Source organism: Hirundo rustica, chromosome W (genome assembly GCF_015227805.2).
Source record: "Hirundo rustica isolate bHirRus1 chromosome W, bHirRus1.pri.v3, whole genome shotgun sequence".
In the NCBI taxonomy this organism is placed as follows: Eukaryota; Metazoa; Chordata; class Aves; order Passeriformes; family Hirundinidae; genus Hirundo; species Hirundo rustica.
In genome coordinates this window covers 19,583,136-19,604,044 of record NC_053487.1, presented here as the reverse complement: position 1 = coordinate 19,604,044, position 20,909 = coordinate 19,583,136, and the positions used below count along the sequence as shown (strand labels likewise).

The following is a 20,909-nucleotide window of genomic DNA, read 5'->3' as shown; positions in this document are numbered from 1 at the left end:
GGGTTATGGGTCCCTGCACTTCCTCGGGGGGCTCGGGATTACTTCCTGCTTCCTGAGGCTCCATTGGAGGTGCATCTGGAATCTGGGGGTTCTGAGGGGGTATGTAAGGAGGTGGGATTAGTAAGACTTCTTCCTCTTTACTCCTGTCTTTCTTTCGTCCTCCCTCTTTGAGGGGAAACAGGAGCACTTCACCCCCAGGTCTTGTAACCCATACATTAGCATATTCACTTTCTTCCTGACTAAAAGGAATTTTAGTGTTTACCCACAAGTTGAGTTTTTGCCTCACCCAATCTTCTGATGATCCAAACATAGGCCAAAAAATATTCCGGGAAATCTCCTTTCCACCCCATACTACCACACAATAATGGATCATTTTAGCTTTATCTTTACCCCCTGTGTTAGGGTAATGTTTCCAATTGTCTAATATGAACCCCAGTGGGCTATCTCTAGGCACCGGGGGGAGTTTTATGGGAGTAGAGGGCCTGCTCTTCCCCTGTCCCATCTTCTGGAGTGCCCTCACACAAGTGTGGTGCAGAAGTCACTCGCTTCCCCTTGTTCGTGGCTCACGCCCTCTCGGACAATGAGAACCGCACTACTGAGGGTCCGCAATCGCTTGGAGAATCCGAGCTGCCGGTTCTCCTCTCACACACACACACACACACTCGCAGCACTCCAGGATATCCGACCCAGACCGAACGGATTCTTCCACACAGATACTCACGCGTCTTGCGTCTTCGTTCGGACGTTTGTGCACAAAGTTTATAGGGTCTGCAGGCTTCCTTTGCCTAATGCCTTGAATTTAGGTTCGTCGGTCCAACCGAGACAGGAATCGGGTCTACCAGGGCCGCCAACTGATCGGCGGGGCGCCCCCCAGGCAGAACCAAAAGTCCTATCTTGCAGGTGGATCCGAGTCACGGCACCAAATTGTAATAGACTATGAACACGAAGAAAAGTTCCAATAGGAATTTATTACATTGCAGCAAGCAAAGCAAAGGCAAATACAGCGCTGGACGGCAGGGGGAGTCTCGCTCCACCAACTGCCGTGAATTGGCAGGTTTTTCAGTCTTGCTTTTATCTTGCTTCTTTCCTCCGATGATGTATGTGTGACATGTTGCTGGGAGGGTCTCTTTCTGTCCCTCGGTGGTCGCAGAGATGAAGGCTGTAGTTGTCCTCTTCCTTATATGGTAACTAAGCTGGAATTCCTGAAACTTAAAGCTGATTAAGCAAGTAGAGAGAGAGAAAAGAAATTGGGCAAGGGTATGTTTGCCTATAAGCTTAGATAGTAACATAGTAACTTCCTGTTATCTTGAGTTATTTGATCTCCAGTGAACAAAAAATAGTTAATGTTTATCACAGCACCCTTGCTTTATTTTCTCTGTCTCAGTCCCCCCTTTTCTAGAAAATCAGTAAATTCTTTTACTTAGCAATACTGATGCTTTTTCCTTTCCCAATCCACCTCCGCAGCCCGCCCATCTCGATACGTATCCCTCATTGCATTACCATAGGCTGCTGCTAGGGAAGTCAGTGTCGCTATCCGTTTTAACATTCTCCAATTCCAAACAAGCATTGCAATTGATAGCACCAGACTTATACCTACTAATGTCAGTATGACAATGATGGGGTGGCAAAGTGTGTTCAAAATCCCAGTTGCAGTCGGCGACCATCCAAAGAGTGCATCTCACCAGTGATGATTTGTGTCTTGGTTTACCCTTTGTAATACTTTGCTTATTTCTTTTACATCATGATAGACAGTAACCAGAGTCTTTTGCCCCTTTTCCTGAATCTCTTTCAGGATTTCTGTCAGGTCTTGGTGGTTCATTAGTTGTCTTACTAATGTAAGGTTCATTCCAATGGGTGCTGGTGATAACTGATGGTACATTGTGTAATTGGATCTTATCAACTGGTGGGATGAAACCGGTGCTAAATATGAAAAATCACACCCTACAATTTTAACAAAATTACAAATACAAAAATTAGAATAGTTCTTAGTAGTCAAGGTTACATTGTTATCATCTATTTCTACAGAAACACATGCAGTTCTTAAACATACACAGCCTAGGCCAATATACACAAGCATAGTCTTTTGACTAGTATCTGGATGAATCTCAAAGTGGCAAATGTTTTGCTCAGTGTCTAGGCATATATCTTGTGCATCAATCATGTTAGTCTCACAGATGAACCCTTGTTGTTCCCGGGTAACACAAGATTCCAAATTCACAGTTTGCCACTTTTCTTTCATTATCCGGGCCCATGCTCTATGTTCTGAGGGGTAGAGCACTGTTTTTTCATGATTTAATCCTAATGCAATAATAGGGTGGATATTATAAATTGTGGCATTGTGTATAGTCAGTACAAAAGTAGTAGCTATTTCAGTGGTAGGGACATAGGTAAAATTTACCAGAGTCCACCAAGACTGAAGTTTTCTTTCTAGGTTGCTTGCATTGTCCCAGACAATTTTCCGAATTTCAATTGGAAAAGTACCTCCATTTCCCTCTCTTACTACTAGAGCAACGATTGATTGTATCCATAATTGTGCCTGTATGCAGCTGAGGGCTAACGACACATTGTTTTGGGCTATATTTAGTGCGTTTATTATTAGCTTATGGTCCTGGTCCTCAGCTTCTTTCCACTTTGGTAGTATTTTGGAAATTTCCCATTGGCTAGTTCCTAGTGCTAATAAAGAGGATTGCAGGGGTTGTCTTAGTTTTACCAAATCATTTGTGGCAGTGGCTAATTTGTTCATTAATATTTCTGAATCGATTCCATTTAAGACCCCCAATCCTGTTCCTAATATTCCAGTTAAATCTCTTCTCATTCTGCCTCTGAAGTGCACTTGCTTTTGTAACCATGTTGTCCAGCCCTCGGATGATGTTCTTAGAAAAGAGGAAGAGGCTGGCTGAATCTCAGAAATGTTTGTTTGCATTAGTACTTCAATACGCTTAAGAGACCACTCTGGATTAAATAACAGTTGTTGTTGTCCCGTATTCCTTATTACATATGGGCCAATTTCATAAATTTTGTGTTCAATTTTAGGTGGTGTGGTCTGAGCTTGGGTTACAGTTGATTTGGTTGTTGCAATAGGTGTAGTTGTTATTTTAAATTTAAATGAGAGCCCTTTGTTACCACGACCCCAAAGGCAGATCACATTCACCGTCTGTACTAACGTAAAATTATACCAACAATCCGATTTACTTAGACGATCACAAATTTCCCGGTGATAATCTGCAGGAGAAGTCGAGACACTAATTTGAATTGCCTTTTCATAGTTAGTCCCGTTAATCATTCGGCATCCTACTCTGACTACCTCCCCTATAGTTTCTTGAAGGCTCCACAGCTTTTGTTTCTGCCATTCTCGCCTTTCATATATCTGGTTTTCATGCATAACCACGGTTGATAGGTTTAAATCCTTTATGTCGGAATAATTTCCCATGGATCCAGTATACTGAATGAAAGCCTGGGACCAAGGCCATTCAGCATTTTTCTGGTTAGAGACACTTTCCAATTCTTGGGTTGCACTTATAGCTACAGGCAAAACAAACAAAACAATTCTACTGATTGGATTCCTGTATGCTAAATTATGGAATATTCTCAACCACAATGTATTCATTATGCCCGAGTAGGTTTTAATTTCAGTTCATTGTCACCTGGGGTTACTTTCCAAGGAGTTTCTGGAGCCTTCTTCACTTGAGAATGGTGAATCCAGGCGCTCTGTTCCTTGATTTTAACTGCAGTGAAGGTGGTGAGAAGCACCTGGAACAGTCCTTCCCACTGTGGCTCCAAAGTTTTTTCTGCAAGAGACTTAACATACACATAATCTCCAGGCTGTATGTCATGCACTGGCCCATCCAGCCCTCTGCTCAAAGTTCCAGCCACATGCTTCTCAATTGCTTTGAGCTGTTTGCTCAAGGCTATCATATAGGCAGTCAGCCTCTCCTCCCCTACCTGGGTGGACAATCCCTTTTGCACGCCATATGGTCTCCCGTAAAGCATTTCAAAGGGACTTAATTTTTCTTTAGCTCTAGGCTTGGTTCGGATCCGCAGCAATGCCAGTGGGAGAGATTGAGGCCAGGGTAAATTAGCTTCTTGTCCCAGCCTAACAATTTGCTGTTTTATTAAATGGTTCATTTTTTCCACTTGGCCACTTGATTGGGGGCGATAAGGGGTATGGAGCTCCCAGTCTATGCCCAGGTGATGACTGATTTGTTATACTATTTTTGAAATAAAGTGTGGCCCCCTATCTGAAGATATTGTGGCTGGAACTCCAAAGCGTGGTATTACCTCTTGTAGTAATACTTTGGTTACCTCCCGGGCTTTGGCAGTTCTGGTGGGAAAAGCCTCTGGCCACCCTGAAAAGGTATCTGTTAAAACCAGCAAGTATCGATACCCCCCTTTTCTTGGGAGTTCTGAAAAGTCAATTTGCCACTGTTGTCCAGGCCCGTGGCCTTTTCCAATTTGACCTAGTTTTGGTTTGAGAGCATTTTGGGGTTTGGTCTGGAGGCAAATATCACACTGCCGGGTTACCTGAATGACAGTAGAATATAAATTCCTGGCAGTAATCTTTTCAATTAGATAGTTATACAGGGCTTCTATTCCCCAGTGTGTTTTCTGATGTTCCTCCCTTACTAGAGACCATAACAAATGAGAAGGGATGACTATTATCCCACCTGCAGTAATAGCCCATCCCTCTTGGTTATACTTTCCTCCTTGATCCTGAATTAATTTCCTATCTTTTCTGGTATATACTGGCTTACCTTCAAGGGAGACCTGTCCATCAGGAATTAAGGCTCCCTCGATCGTTATCTCACTTTTTGCTGCTTCTTTTGCCTCTCTGTCCGCCAGCTCGTTTCCTTCCTCCAATTCAGAGCTCACCTTCTGGTGTGCCTTGATGTGCATAATTGCTACTTGCTCAGGTAGCTGGACTGCTTCCAGTAGCCGCAATATTTCCTGAAAATGCTTGATGTTTTTCCCTTGTGAGTTTAACAGTCCCCTTTCTTTCCAAATGGCTCCATGTGCGTGTACAACCCCAAATGCATATCTTGAGTCTGTATAAATGTTTACTTTCTTTCCTTTCACGATCTCTAGAGCACGGGTTAGAGCAATTATCTCAGCCTTTTGTGCAGAGGTATTTGTTGGCAAGGGTCCAGATTCTATTACCTTTCTGCAGGTGGTAACTGCATACCCAGCATGTCGCTTTCCACTGATGACGTAGCTGCTCCCATCAGTGAACCAGGTTTCTGCGTCATCCAAAGGGGTGTCCTTCAGATCCGGGCGGCTGGAGTAGGAGGCTTCGATGGTCTCCAAGCAGTCGTGGTGTACTGGCTCTCCTTGATTCCCACTAAGGAAAGAAGCTGGGTTGATAATGCTAGTTACAACTATCTCTACGTCATCTTGTTCTACCATGATGGCTTGATATTTCAGGAACCTTTGTGGGGAAAGCCAGTGCCCGCCCTTTACTTCCAAGACTGCAGACACTGCGTGAGACACAAATACAGTCATTTTCCCACCCAAAGTGAATTTGCGTGCCTCTTGAATATTCAGCACCACAGCTGCAACAGCTCTGAGGCATCCCGGCCATCCCTTGGCTGTTGTGTCTAGTTGCTTGGAGAAGTAAGCAACTGCTCTCCGGTATGGACCCAGGTCCTGGGCCAGTATCCCCAGGGCAATTCCCTGTTTTTCATGGGAGAACAGGAAAAACGGTTTACTTACATTCGGGAGTCCGAGAGCCGGGGCTGACATTAGAGCATTCTTCAGTTGATGAAAGGCTTGCGTGGCCTCTTTTGTCCACTGGAGGTTTCTGTTCCCATTTGTAATGAGTGCATACAGAGGTTTCACAAGCAACCCATAGCTGTGTATCCAGAGCCTACACCATCCTGTCATTCCTAAGAATGTTCGCAGTTCCTTTACCGTTTGAGGCCTCGGGGTTTGGCATATCGCTTCTTTGCGATCTTGCCCTAGGGTCCGCTGTCCTGCACTGATTTCATAACCCAGGTAGATTACCTTTTGCTTCACTACCTGGGCCTTTTTCTTTGATACCCTGTACCCCTGTAGTCCCAGGAAATTTAGAAGACTTACTGTCCAGGCTATGCATGCCTCTTTTGTCCGGGTAGCTATGAGGATGTCGTCCACGTACTGCAGTAACTTTCCCTCTTCCGGGGGAGCCTCCCAGGATTCCAGATCTTTGGCAAGTTGCTCCCCAAACAGAGTGGGAGAGTTCTTGAAACCTTGAGGTAGAACTGACCATGTGAGCTGGGATTTGCACCTGCTTTTGGGGTTTTCCCATTCAAATGCAAAAATTTTCTGGCTGTCTTCATGGATAGGGAGGCAAAAGAAGGCATCTTTCAAGTCTAAAACAGTAAACCAAGTTAACTCAGGTGTTAGGCATGTTAACAGAGTAATTTCCCCCTCTGTCTGAACGGTTGTCAACATTAAACTTAATGCCTCTATGTATTGTTCATCATTTACCTCCAGAGTGACCTCCCCATTTTTAAATATAATGGCTACTTGTAATTGTTCTAGCAAGTCTCTCCCCAAAAGGTGTCTCGGGGAGCTGGGCAGATATAGGAATTTATGAATGCCCCATTGCTTTCCAAGCTTATACTTTAATGGTTTACAAAAATATGCTTTTTCAGGTTGGCCAGTTGCTCCTATCACTGTAACATAATTCTTCCCCACAGGTGCCAAAGTCTTATTTAAGGCTGAATACGTTGCTCCTGTGTCAACCAGGAATTCTACTTCTTTCCCTTTTTCCCCCAGTTCCAATTTTATAACCAGTGGATCTTCTGGGGTGAGATCTACCGGTCCTCTTCACTCTTCTTCCACATATGCAGTCACCTTTCCTTTCTCTTGGTTTCCCTTGTCCTGAAAGCCACCCCGTCTTTGTTCTGGGCATTGATTTTTCCAGTGACCATATTTCTTACAGATCGCACACTGGTCTCTGCCCAGCCGGGACGGGCCTTGCCTAGGTGGTCTCTGCCCACATTTTCCCTTCTCTCTCTCACTTACAACAGCTACAAGCTTCCTCATTCCTTGTTTATATCCTTCTTCCTGGTTACTAAAGACTCTCCACGCCTCATCTAACAAAGTCTCTAAGTTCCTCCCATCTGTTCCTCGAAGCTTTTGAAGTTTACGCCTTATGTTACCTGTAGACTGCCCTAGGAATAGATTAACTAGTTGCTGTATCCCTACTTCAGACCCAGGGTCCAGTGATGTGTGACGATGCATGGCATCTCTTAATTTCTCAAGGAATTCAGATGGCGACTCAGAGGGCCCCTGTTTGATTGCATATAAGGCTGTCCAATTTATTGTTTTGGGAATGGCTCTTTCCATCCCCTTTGCGATCCATTCCTGATAGCTTTCCAATTTTTTCAATTCTGCTGTTCTGTTTGGATCCCACTGTGGGTTTTGGAGTGGGAAATAATCTTTCACATCCAGCTGTTGGGTTTTATAATAATCCTCTGCCAGATCCCCTGCCGTTTTTATGATTAATTGTTTTTCTGTCTCAGTCAGTGCATCCAATAATAATTGCATATCGCTCCAATCTGGATTGTGTTGTTTTATTATATATCGCAGACGTTTGGCTGTGTTAACTGGATCACTGCGATAGTTTTTAGCGACCTTTTCCCATGCTTCCAAATCAATTGTGGAGAAGGGAACTTTAACTAATACCACTCCTCCCTCTGATCCCACTGCCTCACGCAGAGGTGCCTGTAATATGTGTGTCTGTTGTCTAGTCCGGTGTGCAATCGGGAAAGTGTCTGCACCCTCTGAGTCTACATCCTCCTCCTCATCCCTTTCTTGTCTTATGTGGGGAGGTGTCCTAGGGTAACTTTATGATGCCTGTATTCCCAATCGTCTGTTCTGTTTGTGCTGTATATTGAGTCCTGTGCCTTTAAGACTGGTTCTAAGAGCAAGGAGAAGCGCGGAGTTTGTTTTGAGAAAACTGCCCGACTCCTCCACATTCTTCTGCGGACAGCGTGTTCAGCGGAGGCTTGGAGAGACGGCAGGACAGAGATTTTTTTTTTTTTGCTTGTAGTTAGTTTCAGCTAGCTAGGGCAGAGAAGTTCCCTGGACTGTTTTTTTTTTTTCCTTTTTCTTGGAACTGTTTAAACCTGCTCTGGACTGAAAACCCAGGGGAGCACTGGGGGCTGCACCTGCGGCCCACCGGGGCCTGGACCTCGGCATTTTCCAGCAGCGCCGGAGGGACTGGGACTGAGGAGAGACTGAGAGAGTCGAGCTACACCCACGGCAAGGACTTTCTCAATTTGCCATCTCACTTCAGAACGAGAGGTTTTATTGTTTCACGTTATCCATTCTTTATACTTGTATGCACTTCATTTGTTTAGTAAAATAGTTTTTTCCACTTTTCTCCAAAGAGGGTTTTTTTTCCGGACCGGTTGGAGGGAGGGGCCACGTGGGTTTGCTTCCTTGGAGGGATCCTATACAGGGGTTTTCTCCCAAATTTGTCCCAAACCAGGACATACTTCTAACTGGCGCCCACTGCGGGGCACGAGAGAGTGGAAAACCATTGAACAAGGGATCCAGCGCTTGAAGGAAATGGCAGTGGCGGAGATTGTCTTTTCAGATGACATAAACACCAGTAGTTGCTGCAGTAAAGAAGAGAAAGAAGCACACAGACAAAACCGATCGACCAGTAGATGATAATTCAGGTGAAGGATCCTCAATGCCTCCTGACACCCAGTCAGGAGTCAAACCACCTGACACACAATCAGAAGCTGAAGCAACTGATAATACACAGTCAGAAACCAAACCAACTGATAGAAAATCAGAAGCCCAACCAGCTGCTACAACATCAGGAGCCCGACCAACTGCTACAAGATCAAGAGCCCGACCAACTGCTGCAAGAGCAGGAGATACTATTGAGTCCTTTTCCCTAAAAGACCTTCGTGGCCTAAGAAAGAATTATACTCGACGACCTAATGAATCTATAATTAGTTAGTTAATCCGCCTCTGGGATGCTGCAGGCGAGGCTACAATACTAGATAGCACTGAAGCGAGACATCTAGAATCCCTGTCACATGATCCAGTTATTGACCAAGAAATGATGAGGGAGGCTAGTCCTTGCAGTCTCTAGGAACGAGTCCTAAGAAGTGTAGCACAAAAATATCTGTGTGCCAACGATCTCTATATGCAGCAAACCCAGGGGAAAACCAATCTAAGCTGCAGATGAGTAAAAAGACATTGCCACTCAGGTAGAGAAGCTACCTGTCAAAGTCCGTCATGTAGATACCCATGTCCCCAAGAGTCAAGCTAATAAAGAGCACCAAAACAACGAGCAAGTAAATCAAGCTGCAAAAATAAAACCACACGATGTGTACCCCAGAGAGATTTAATTGTTGGGTGAGAACCGTGTGTAATTATAACTGTGTGCTAAATAGTACTGCCACTGTATGTAGCTGTATATTGCATATTGTTTTTATATAGATGTATGTGTGTGTAGAGCTAGAATATATATTAGTTTTAGTAAATTGACGATATGGGGATACAAGGGGTAGAATGTCCTAGGGTAACTTTATGATGCCTGTATTCCCAATCGTCTGTTCTGTTTGTGCTGTATATTGAGTCCTGTGCCTTTAAGACTGGTTCTAAGAGCAAGGAGAAGCGCGGAGTTTGTTTTGAGAAAACTGCCCGACTCCTCCACATTCTTCTGCGGACAGCGTGTTCAGCGGAGGCTTGGAGAGACGGCAGGACAGAGATTTTTTTTTTTGCTTGTAGTTAGTTTCAGCTAGCTAGGGCAGAGAAGTTCCCTGGACTGGTTTTTTTTTTTCCTTTTTCTTGGAACTGTTTAAACCTGCTCTGGACTGAAAACCCAGGGGAGCACTGGGGGCTGCACCTGCGGCCCACCGGGGCCTGGACCTCGGCATTTTCCAGCAGCGCCGGAGGGACTGGGACTGAGGAGAGACTGAGAGAGTCGAGCTACACCCACGGCAAGGACTTTCTCAATTTGCCATCTCACTTCAGAACGAGAGGTTTTATTGTTTCACGTTATCCATTCTTTATACTTGTATGCACTTCATTTGTTTAGTAAAATAGTTTTTTCCACTTTTCTCCAAAGAGGGTTTTTTTTCCGGACCGGTTGGAGGGAGGGGCCACGTGAGTTTGCTTCCTTGGAGGGATCCTATACAGGGGTTTTCTCCCAAATTTGTCCCAAACCAGGACAGGAGGCTTAAGCAAATCATCTACCAGGTCTTGTTCCTGGGCCACAGTTTGGTAAACCTTGTCTGATTTTGTACATCTTTGCCCTATGCTACATGCTGAACAACACCGTTTAAGCCCTCCTCTCTTAGTCTTATTCTCTTTCTCCAGGGCTAACACCAGAGGGTCAGATGGAGCCCTGATCCCACAATGCCTCTGCCATTCGGGGTGATTTCGAAGGGAGAAAAACATATCGGCATAGGACACCTCCGTCCACTTGCCTTCTCTCCTGAGAAATAGCATGAGTTGCAATAGCGTGTTATAATCCAAAGTTCCGCTAGGTGGCCACCTCGCTCCATCATCCAATTTATATAGTGGCCACCAATCTCTGCAAAATCTGATAAGATCTCTCTTGTTCTCAGTTCCCCCACGTCCAGCAATATTTTTCCAATGTGCAATAATACAGCCTAGCGGACTCGCTTTGGGGATCTCTTTGCTTTGTTCAATACCCATTATCTCCTCCTTCTTGTTCTGTCCTGTTTTCGCCTAAACTTTTCCTCACACAATTTCAGAGTCACTTCCCAATTATCTTCCCACACACAGCCCCAATTTGCAGGCACACAATGTGACTTTCCACATGCAACCTTCAAAGTTTTAGGTTCAACGTCAACCTGATTACGATAATATTTCAGCTTACACAGGGGGCATATGCCCTGCTGGTTATTAGAGTAACAATACCAACGTTTTTCACAATCTCTACACTGCAATAATACCCATGCCAGATGCCAATGTCCTGATTCTCTGACAGCTCTAAGTCTCCCACAAGAACAGGCTATCCCATTCACCTCCCCTGGAATACTTAGGGTCTGTACTGCAGGTTATTCCCAGTCCAAGGCCACCAATCTCCCTGCAGAAGTTCTGTATATTCTTCCTAGATAGACCCGTTTATTCCCTCTTTCTAGCCAATAATTCACTGGATCAATCAATTCCCAAGGATCAAGCCCAAACCACTGCTGAGGAGAGACTCTGTCAATTTGTCTGTCCACGGTTGGAACAAATGTTAACCACTTCACACTCAAACATGACGCCCCTCGTTCACACTCGGGTTTGCCCCACACTGACTCCAGTCGCTTTGCCTTTCTCCGGCCGCCTCAGTCGCCCGAGGTCGGAAACGCGGATAGAGCTCCACAATCGCTCCGCACCTCTGGTGCGTCTCACTCACTCACTCACTGGTCATACTCAATGACTCAACGTGTCCGGACTTAGCATTCACACAAAATAGCAGCAAAACAAGGGTTCACTCGACTCACCCCCAGAGTCGCTAGCGGGCTGCTCTATCAGCTCAGTGAGACCCCTTCTCATCGGCTTCGCTATCGGCCGGGGATCGATCCCTCCCCCTCTGTGTCCGGCTTCTCCCTGGCCGGCTGCTTGCAAGCCTACCGGGACTGTGCTGTGCGTCAGACGTCTCTGCACGACTTATCAGCTGCCCCTTCCCCGATATTTAATTCATACCTTTATCCGCAAGGCCAGCAGGTTGTTGTCTGTCCCCGCGGTGAGCGAGCCGAGGTCCGGGGTCCCTCCCGGGAAGGTCCTGGGGGCGCGCCAGGGAATCCGCTCCTCGGCCGCTCCCACAGCCGGACAGAGATCCTCCTGCCTGGCTCACCAAAATGATGTGCAGAGAGAAGACTATAACTCACAGAGTGGTTAAGAGAGTAGGTATGAATTTATTCAGCGCTGAGGTGCATGGGGATAACTCCTCAAAGACATGCACACCTGGGAGCTTTGTTTCTCCCTTTTTATTTCTACAAACTAGGGTTATATGATATGCCTAATACATATTTATTTCCTAACCCCGCCTGTCCCCGCTTCGTATTGAAATTAGTTCCACGCCTATTTGAGGCTGTGCACTGCTTCTTATTGATCACTCCGGTGGTCGTCGGGGGTCTTTGGGGATGAAGCACATAGTCATCCTCTGAGTTGAACTTTTCAACTTGTCTCCTTGCGCATGCTCTTTTTGTCCTTTTGGCCATCTCCTATATCATGTTTCCGTTTTGGGGCCCAAAGAATGCGTAGATAATCAGTACCAGGTGGGCATAACGGTGACCCGAGCCCTAAAGGAGGAATTTAGAGGTCCACTGGGGCTAGAGAGAAGATTGATCTGCTGGGGGACTTGAAACTAATATGTGACAGACTGGTGCTTTTAAAGAAGAGTTCTCTGTTAATATCGTGTGCTCTTGCCAGGCACCCTTGCTTTATTTTCTCTGTCTCACTGTGTCTGGTTCCATCCCACACCGGGCGGGAGATGACCTCTGGCTAGCTCGAGTCAACACAGCCACAGAATGGTCCCGGTTCGTTTCGGCTTCTCGGCTTAGCAGGTGGACCCCAAAAGTGTTGTGACAGCCGACAGCAGCAGAAGAGAAAAGGCTGGCTCTCAGCTTAGCAGGTTAAAAGGTGTTTATTAGCTCCAGAGTTGAGGAGCAGAGAGGCTCACAGCTCCGAGCTGAGAGCTGAGCGGCTGAGACACTGAGAGAGTTTTTTCCTCCCTCCTACCCCCTATAAGCGGGGGAGGGGTTCCAGGGAGAATAAAACAAGACACCAAATCAGGGAATTCAGGGGGTAACAAGCCTTGGACCACTAAAATCCAAAGCGAAAGGAATTCCCCCCAGGGGACCTATCACCTGAAGCCCTCTCCCTGAGATTTTGCAATCTGGGAGGGCTCCTGGAGAGACAGGCTGCCCCAGAGCAAGGGGAGGTGGGAGGACTGACACAAAACACCTTGTTATACAGACAACACAAAAAGGGTTACAACATTGGGGATACAGTGAAATGAACCATAACATAAACTTCTTATAAAAACCTAATAAAACAGTTCTGCACCACCACAGAATAGAATAAAATAACTTTGTGATTTAAGAAAATTGCCTCCCCACTTTAAATTTTTCAGCTTGATGGATCCACAATAAGTCCTTGAGCCAGGAGCTTGGGTTGCTGTTGGCAGCTCCTGAGCTTGCTGCTAAATCCTTGGGGATGAAGGTTGATGAAAGGCTGGGCGAACCTTGCTATGATTTACCTCCTTCTATGCCCAGAGCCAGCTTTGGAGCAGTTTTGCTGGTCACATAAACAGGCAGTATTTTATTGGAGATGTTGGATATAGAGATATAGAATGGGATCATAGAATGATTTTTGAGGTTTGGGGCTTTTTCCCCCCTTCCTGCTCTTGGATGATCGGGGATTGTCCATAGTGAAGGATTATTACAGCCAGTATTATTTCAGATGAAACTTTTTTTTTAAATCTTCTGAACTTGATGTCCAGCTCATCTATCCAGAGATACTTCTGTGTAACATGCAGCTTTAATCTTATTTGATGAGATTAATGATTCCTCTTAAGCAGGAGATTCTAAATGGGGAGGCAGTTGGGGTTTTATTGTTTGGGTTTGTATCTTCTGATGTCTGTGGAATGTTTTCTTCTTTCCTTCTGGAATAAAGGAGGACTTTTATCCCTCTTCCTTTCACTTTTTTATTATTTTTCTCTCTGTTGTCTGAGTTTCCCCCTGCTGATTGAAGCAGTGTAATCTGACACACTTAATTAAGATGTGCACTGCTAATATCCAGAAGCCTCTTAATTTTTCTGCAGAGGGAACTTTTCCTGTTTCATTTGAAGAATTTAAGGAAAGCAAATATTGTGGACATAAAATTTTTTATGAAACCAACTGTGTAATGTTGGAAAAACAAAAATGCTGAACAAACAGCCAAGCTGTTAGATGAACAGAACCTCCTTTTAGAAGGATTATTATCATCTATCCAGTGTCTAACACCTTTTCAAATAGTGCTTCTCTTTCTGAGGCATTTCTAATTTAAGGTGATGGAAGCCAATCTTTCCCATTTTCACAAGAAAGGAATTGCAAGGAAGGCAAGAAGAAAAAGTTGAATAGGAAGGCAGCTTTTTTTGTGGGAATATGCCTGTCCTAAAACTGTCAAGGTATTAATCTAATTATTTAGAATTATTTTTAAAGGCTTATAGAAACTTGGCAAATTTCCATCATGCTTGACATATAAAGGTTCTCATAGCCTAAAAGCCAAAACAAAACCAAATCTGCTTATACAGAAGAATAAAAGAAGTTACTTGTCACTAGAGGGCACGAAAAGAATGATACTCACACAGTCAAGTCAGGGCAAAAAAAAGGGAAGTTTATTTTCTTGATCTCGCTTATATAGATTCTGGGCAATGACCAGAGATTGGAGAATAAGGTTGACACCTCTCCACCCCACTAGTCACACTAGAAGTCCATCAATTGTCCCTCCTCCAAGGAGGAATGCGAAAACAATCACTTTGTTTATGTTACAATCTGTGAGAAGACTCCACTACAAAAATGCAAACAATCAGAAGGCTAAAAGAATATGGCAACAGTTGCTATCTTAATAATTTTGAGAAGTGGAACTTGTCTTGCAGGAAGGAAAGAGGTGTTTAAATTTGGGCAAATGACTGCAAGATATAAGACACACAAAAAATTTTTGAGGGACTTTTAATGGTATGAAATTTAAACAAACCTCCGTCACCTTCTCAAAGCAATATCATGGCATTTGTTTAAATGCATCTGTGTAACTTTGACAGTTGAAATAGGATTAAAGAACCATTTTTATGGGGCAAAAGATCAAGGGGTACAAAAGTTCCCTGATCATTTGTGGCTTTACAAATCTGCATCTTTGCTGTCACTGCTTCCCTGTGCTGAAATAATTGTTGACACTTAAAAACACACTGCTGTCATTATATCCTAGTTCTTTAACCAGATGATTTGGCAAGAAAATTTTCAAGAAAATTCCCCTGACAACTGGATATGCTGTTTTCTGGGGAAAAGTCTCTTCAAAATGTGATTTTAAATGGCTGATGCCTTCCCATATGTTTTCAAAGGTCAGAATTGAATTAAAAACCTTTAATTCACTTTGTCTCTAGGGGACAGTGGCAGAGTTACTCATAAACAGACGGGTTTCTTGATTTGATGGCTGAGAAACATTTCCTTGTTCTCTAACATAGGTCAGTGTCATTCTTCAGAGTTGGTCTGACATATCAGTTATTAAAGAGCAACTATTTATTTCTAAATGTTGACCAGTCTGAGCCATCTTCACAGACTGAGAATCCTTGACTCTTGCCCTATCTCGAGATAATGGGTACAGCTTGTTATTCTTTTCTCTGAGATCATTGTTGACATTCAAGAATAAACCAGAGAGACTAAAATCCCAATCGTGAAAAAAAGAAAAAAAAGAGATTAATCATTTTGAAAAATTCCTTCAGTGGTATTTTGCTTCTAAGGGCAGGAAACAGACCAGTAAGGGAACAGAAGGAAAATTGGGAGCTGAGTCACCGGGATGGACAGAGCAGAGTAGGTTCTGATAAGGAAGGACATGGTAGGAAAGGCCTGGTAGGACAGGAATGGACATTCCTGAGTTTGCAGAGCAGGAGGAAGGTGGACAGAGAGCTGCGGGGAGAGGGCAGTAGTGGAAACTGGAAGGAGAGAGGTAGGAGAACCCTGCAGAGCAGGACTCACTCTGCACGTCACATGTAGGTGCCACTCCAGTAGGGCCTCTGCCACATTGGCCAAACCTGTGCATGTACCTCATCACTCCAATTGAGGTAAACCAAACAATTCTCTGGATATCACTGCCTAAGCTGAACCACATGAAGTAAAAAATTAATATAAGAACTTTTATATTTTTTTACATAGAATAATCTTTCCAGCTTTTCAGGTAAGAGATATGTCAAGGGGATTCTCTGCTCCTGTAATAGTCAACAAGAAACAAGCTCATTATTTTTCTCTTGGGAAAACAAGGATGAAAGCTCTGCGTAGGATAATTTGAAGGCTATGAATCATTCACTAAAATTGGTGTTTTTTTAATATATTCTTAAATTTTAATAACTAGGATGAAAGAGCAAATAGCAAAATGTAGGGTAATTCTGTGTGATTAGTCAGGTTTTATGTCTCTCTGATGGCATCTGTTAAGAGATAAAATTATAATTTGATTTTTTCCAAAAATACACAGAGATTAACAAGAGTCTAAGAACTTTAGAAAGAAACAAGTGGTAAAATTTAGTGAAAAGTTTATCACTCTGTCGTCTTGTGGCCTTAAAGATTTTAATCTGTTGGGTTTTTTGAGCGGGGAATGAATCTCGTCAAAGCAAGTGGGATGTTAGGACTGTGATATTAAATTTGATTTAAAAGTGTGGCTGGAAATGTGTTCCTGAAATTCACCAAGTGCTAAAAGAGCAGGAATGTTGTGTAATGTTCTCATGAAAGGTTCACCGTGGAAATTCAGCATAACTCACACTAGATGGGCAAAATATCTGCTCCAGATTTTTAATGGAGATTCACCATCCCATTGTCCATGGGTCTCGGTTTTTAGTTCTGAGATTCAGGTGGTTTTAGAGTCTTTTTGCCTTCTGCAAAGCTCTGAGCCAGACGTAAAAAAAAGAGACGGAGTCTTCAGGTTCTGATTTTTCAAGGTTGCATGCTCTGTTTATTGTTTCTTATCTTACAATTTTCTCAGTGCCCAACAAAGGTCTGTGCAGCTGCTCGGGCATCTGTTGACTCCTCCCAGACTGTTGCATTCTGGATTGGCATTCACAAAAGCAAGACACCGAATCAAATGTGGTTTCACCCCCTCATCAGTGACTTGCCTGTCCACTGCTTGCGTGAGACGATCGATGAATGAGGTGAAAGATTCTGAAGGACCTTGCTTTATGTCTGTGTAACTACTTTCTGTAACTCCTGTTGGTGGAATTTGCACCATTGCCTTTCTGGCTGCATTCTTGATGTCTGTCAACACTTCTCGAGGAAAAAGTCTGGCTTGACGAGCTGGATTGTCAAGTGGTGGATCACCGGCCAATTGTGCAACGGTGAAGCCTGCATTTGCTCCTCCCTGATATTTGTCCCTGAGCTCATTAAGAGCTCTTCTCCATTTTGCTTCCCAGATGATGAACTGCAAGTCGGTGAGGATCATTGAAGCAAGGGATTTGAGGTCAAATGGTGTCAAATCATATATATTAAATGCCCCTTTTAAAAGTTGTTTGAAGTATGGAGACCCCAATCCATTATCACGAATGGCTTTCATCAGATCTTTGACAACTTCATGATCCAATCGCTCCCATCTTGGGTTTGCATCCTGTGCATCATAAGTCACTGGCATTGCCATGCTTCTTGAACCCATCTGAAGCATCTCCCCTTTCAATGCATGCTTTCTTATTTCAGTCCAATCTGTTGCAAGAAATACCTGTGCACCAGGAAATTGTGTCTTGTCTGACACCGGAATTGATTGCTGTGTTTGCAGCTTCACTGCTGCTTCATCCTTTCCAGAATCTACCTGGTTTTGAGGCTTTACCTCATCTTGTTTCATTTCCTTTTCCTTTTCTTGAGGAACAGGAACTAGGGATTGCTGGGCATCACGCAATTTCTCTGCAACACCTTTCCTCGGAAGAAAAAGTCGAGAGAAAGAAGATGTTGGGTCTTGTTGGAATTCTGAAGCTGCTTCACTGAATTGCAGGAAAAACTGCTTCATAAAGTCCTTAGATAACAAAAATGATGATGCTTGATGTGAAAACTCAAATGCTTTTGCTTTCCGGATAGGAATGCCCTCCGAAGCAGTGATGCGGATGATGTCGTCATCAGTGATTGACATGTCTTCTTCTCGTGCAGCTTCATCGTCCCTCACCATCGACAAAGGCTCTCTCAGCTTTTGTTTGAATTGCTGTTCTGAAGAAGTTGATTTTTTGTATGAAACTGGAAAAAAGCGGTGCAACGTGGCTGTCCCGCTGCTAAAAGGTGCTCCACTTGGTGTGCCTGACGCTCGTTGTGATTGTCGTGGCTTCACAGTCCCGCCCTTAGGTGACGATGACACATCGACAGCTGGCATCTGCTGGCTCACTGTACTATATGGATCTGATATTTCTTTCACTGCCTTTGACGGAGTATGTCGAGTTCTTAAAAGGCTTTCAATTTCTGGGTACATTTGTAAAACCTGAGATAATTTTGGACGTGCGCCCATCTGCAGAAACGCAACAGCTGTGTTTGAATCGCCGCGCGTAGGTGGTTCCGCAACCAGTGAGCCGCTGGTAGGCGGAGTCGAGCTCCGTGGCGTTTGCCGCGTGGGGGTGGCACCCTGGAGACACTCTCCGCCTTGGCCACGCCTCGCCCCTGCCTGTTCTGCCTCCGCCTGTCCCGCCCCTGCCTGTCCCGGCCTGGCAGCACCTGACAGTGTCCCCTCCCCGCTCACGCCCAAAGGCCGCCAGTTCTCCCTCGTCATCAGAATTTGCTCCGCCCAGAGCAGGACCGCGTTTCGGGCCTCGTCCCGCCCCTGCCGCGCCTGCGCCTGGACCCGCTGCTGGTGTTTCTGGAGTTTGTAGTACCCTGCTTGGCGTTTCCCGTTTCAGCCTCCCGCCTGCGCCCCACGACGCAGATGTATCTTGAACTGTGCTACTTCCCGTAGGTTGCGTCATCGGCGTGTGCCGAACTGCCGACACAGATCCCGGCTCCCCCAATGCCTCAGTCCCGCCGCTCGCAAGCTCGTGCCGCTCGTCCGCGACCTGTTCTCCCTCGCGATCCGCCCCCTCCCGACCCGACGCGCTTCCTGACCGCGCTCTGCCGCGTTCCGCGCCCCGGCGAGATAGGTTAGGATCGCCCCCGCGCGCATGCGCCGCAGTCCCGCCCTCCGCTACCGACTCGGTCGGGACCTGTTGTTCTCCTGGCGTCCCCCCCGCTCCCCCCTCTCCCCGCGCACCCTGTTCCTGCGCGGAAAGGGAAAGGAGCGGTGGGCTGCTGCTGCGTGGTGATTGTGGGGGGGTGAAGGGACTCCGAGGTGGACTTTGTGTCGGACCTGTCTCCCCCCCGCCCCTTGGGATGAGTGTGATGTGCCCTCGGGAACTGCTTCAAAATAAAGCATGTCCAGTTCCTCTTGATCACTAGGATGAATTAGAAGTTTCGTCTTTACTGGGACTAGCATTTGATCAGCTCTTGGGGCTTTCGAGGACCCTTTTTGTGGCGAACCTTGGGAGAGCTGAGGGCTCCCCCCTCCTCCATTTCCCAGAGGAGGTACTAAACCTGGGGAAAGTAGCTGTCTGTCCCCTCCCTTTGACTGGCTGACAGATAAAGCTTGGCAGCTGCCCAATCCTGGGACTTGCATCGGTATTCTCCGATATAGCTTCTAACATAATTCTACCTGCGGACAACAGCTTAGCAGCTATTTTGTCCTTCTTTGTGGCTCTATCATACAACTCCCTATTTGCTTCCTGCCAAAACCCTGGCTCAAATAGGACACGGGTCTCACAGTGAGGGTAATTACAACGGACCCAGAGCATCAACACCTGAAGCTCTTTCTCCTTGAGAGCCACACCGTGTGTTGAAATCACCCCCCTTAGGGCTGCTAAAATAGAGATTTGTTCCTGGGAAGTGGTCCCCCCCATGATCTAGATCCAACTGTTCTTACCAAAGCACAAAGGCTTGTGTGCAGCTGTTGTCGAATTTGCCTCAGAGGTCTCCTGATTGCTGACCAGCAGGTTTCAGGGTGACGGATTCCAGGGCCCTTGGAGATCTGTCGGTCTGGGACGAATTTGAGATGAGCTGCTCTGGCCAGAAATGTTCTTATCTTCTCCAGAGCTGACCGTCTGGCTTTTGATCTTCTGAGAGCTTGCGATGTTCACTGCAGAAGGTTCACTGTGACCCTTTCGGTGCCCCTTTCCAGGGGCCCACCCAGGGACACCAGTTCTTGGTTTTTAGTCCCGAGATTCAGGTGGTTTTAGAGTCTTTTTGCCTTCTGCAAAGCCCTGAGCCAGATGCAACAAAGAGACGGAGTCTTCAGGTTCTGATTTTTCAAGGTTGCATGCTTTGTTTATTGTTTCTTATCTTACAATTTTCTCAGTGCCCAACTAAGGTCTGTGCAGCTGCTTGGGCATCTGTTGACTCCTCCCGCACTGGGCTGTCGCTATCTTTTATACTAATTGCTACGTGTTCTTTATTTATCATTATTTGCCAATACCTATCACTTATACTAAACAGGTCATCCCTACTTTGACCCAATCTTCTTAAACTACTTTGTGCCACCGTCACTGCAGAAAATGGAGTGAGGGAAGAAGAAAGAAGAAGCAGGAGACAACGCCCCAAATCCTCCATCTTGCTCCCATTCACTTCCATACTAAAAACCCAAACCCACTGTTTTCTCACCCTGTGATAAGCTAAACTACTATCTTTCACACTCTTGTGGCTTGCAATCCTTCCCACAATGCAGAAAGCCCTTCCCATGGACTGGGATCAAAGCCAATGTCCCTCTGGGCTCTGTGCCAGGGTCCCAGACCCCCCTGTCCAGGTCTCTGACCCTCCAGGGCAGCCAATGGAATGCCCTGGACTCCAACACATGGGAGCCTTCAGTTTTCCAGGATCCAGTGCTCCTGTTTGTGTCTTTGAGTTGGCAAAGAGAACTTTGTCTCTTTAGCTGCTGAAGGGACCACAGAGACAATAGAACAGCAAACTGATAAAATTAAACAGCTCTAAAGAAGGAAATTCTGAAAGGTTCACCAGCAGCTTCTTTCTTCCAACTAATCCCATTCTATGCAGCTGATTTCAAGACGGGCAAGATTGAATTTGGATCTTTGGTTTTTACAAATGAAGTAGTTTATAAAGCAGACTAATTTAAGAGAATATCATAGGTTAGCACAATTTTGTTTTCTAGATATAGAGAAATGTAAAATGTTTTTTTCCCTGCCCTAACCGTGGCGT

General features: G+C 45.3%; 2 protein-coding genes across 5 annotated transcripts in view; one reads left to right on the top strand and one right to left on the bottom strand.

The window, feature by feature from the left end:
- LOC120764804 (connector enhancer of kinase suppressor of ras 2-like) overlaps positions 1–20,909 on the top strand; it is a 362,406-nt gene that overhangs the window by 212,289 nt on the left and 129,208 nt on the right. The gene's annotated exons all lie outside the window — the stretch shown is intronic.
- Positions 1,142–20,909, bottom strand: part of LOC120764805 (uncharacterized) — a 195,059-nt gene continuing 175,291 nt past the window's right edge. The window contains exons 1-2 of one of the 2 annotated variants that reach the window (XM_040088838.2): positions 11,665–11,796; positions 1,142–3,798 (exon numbers count right to left, since the gene is read on the bottom strand). In XM_040088838.2, coding sequence (XP_039944772.1) covers positions 1,679–3,607 — 1,929 coding nt within the window. In that variant the 5' untranslated portion in view covers positions 3,608–3,798; positions 11,665–11,796 and the 3' untranslated portion in view covers positions 1,142–1,678. Of the gene's footprint in view, positions 3,799–11,664; positions 11,797–20,909 lie in introns of those variants that run through there. The other variant, XM_058423948.1, reaches the window with a different exon arrangement.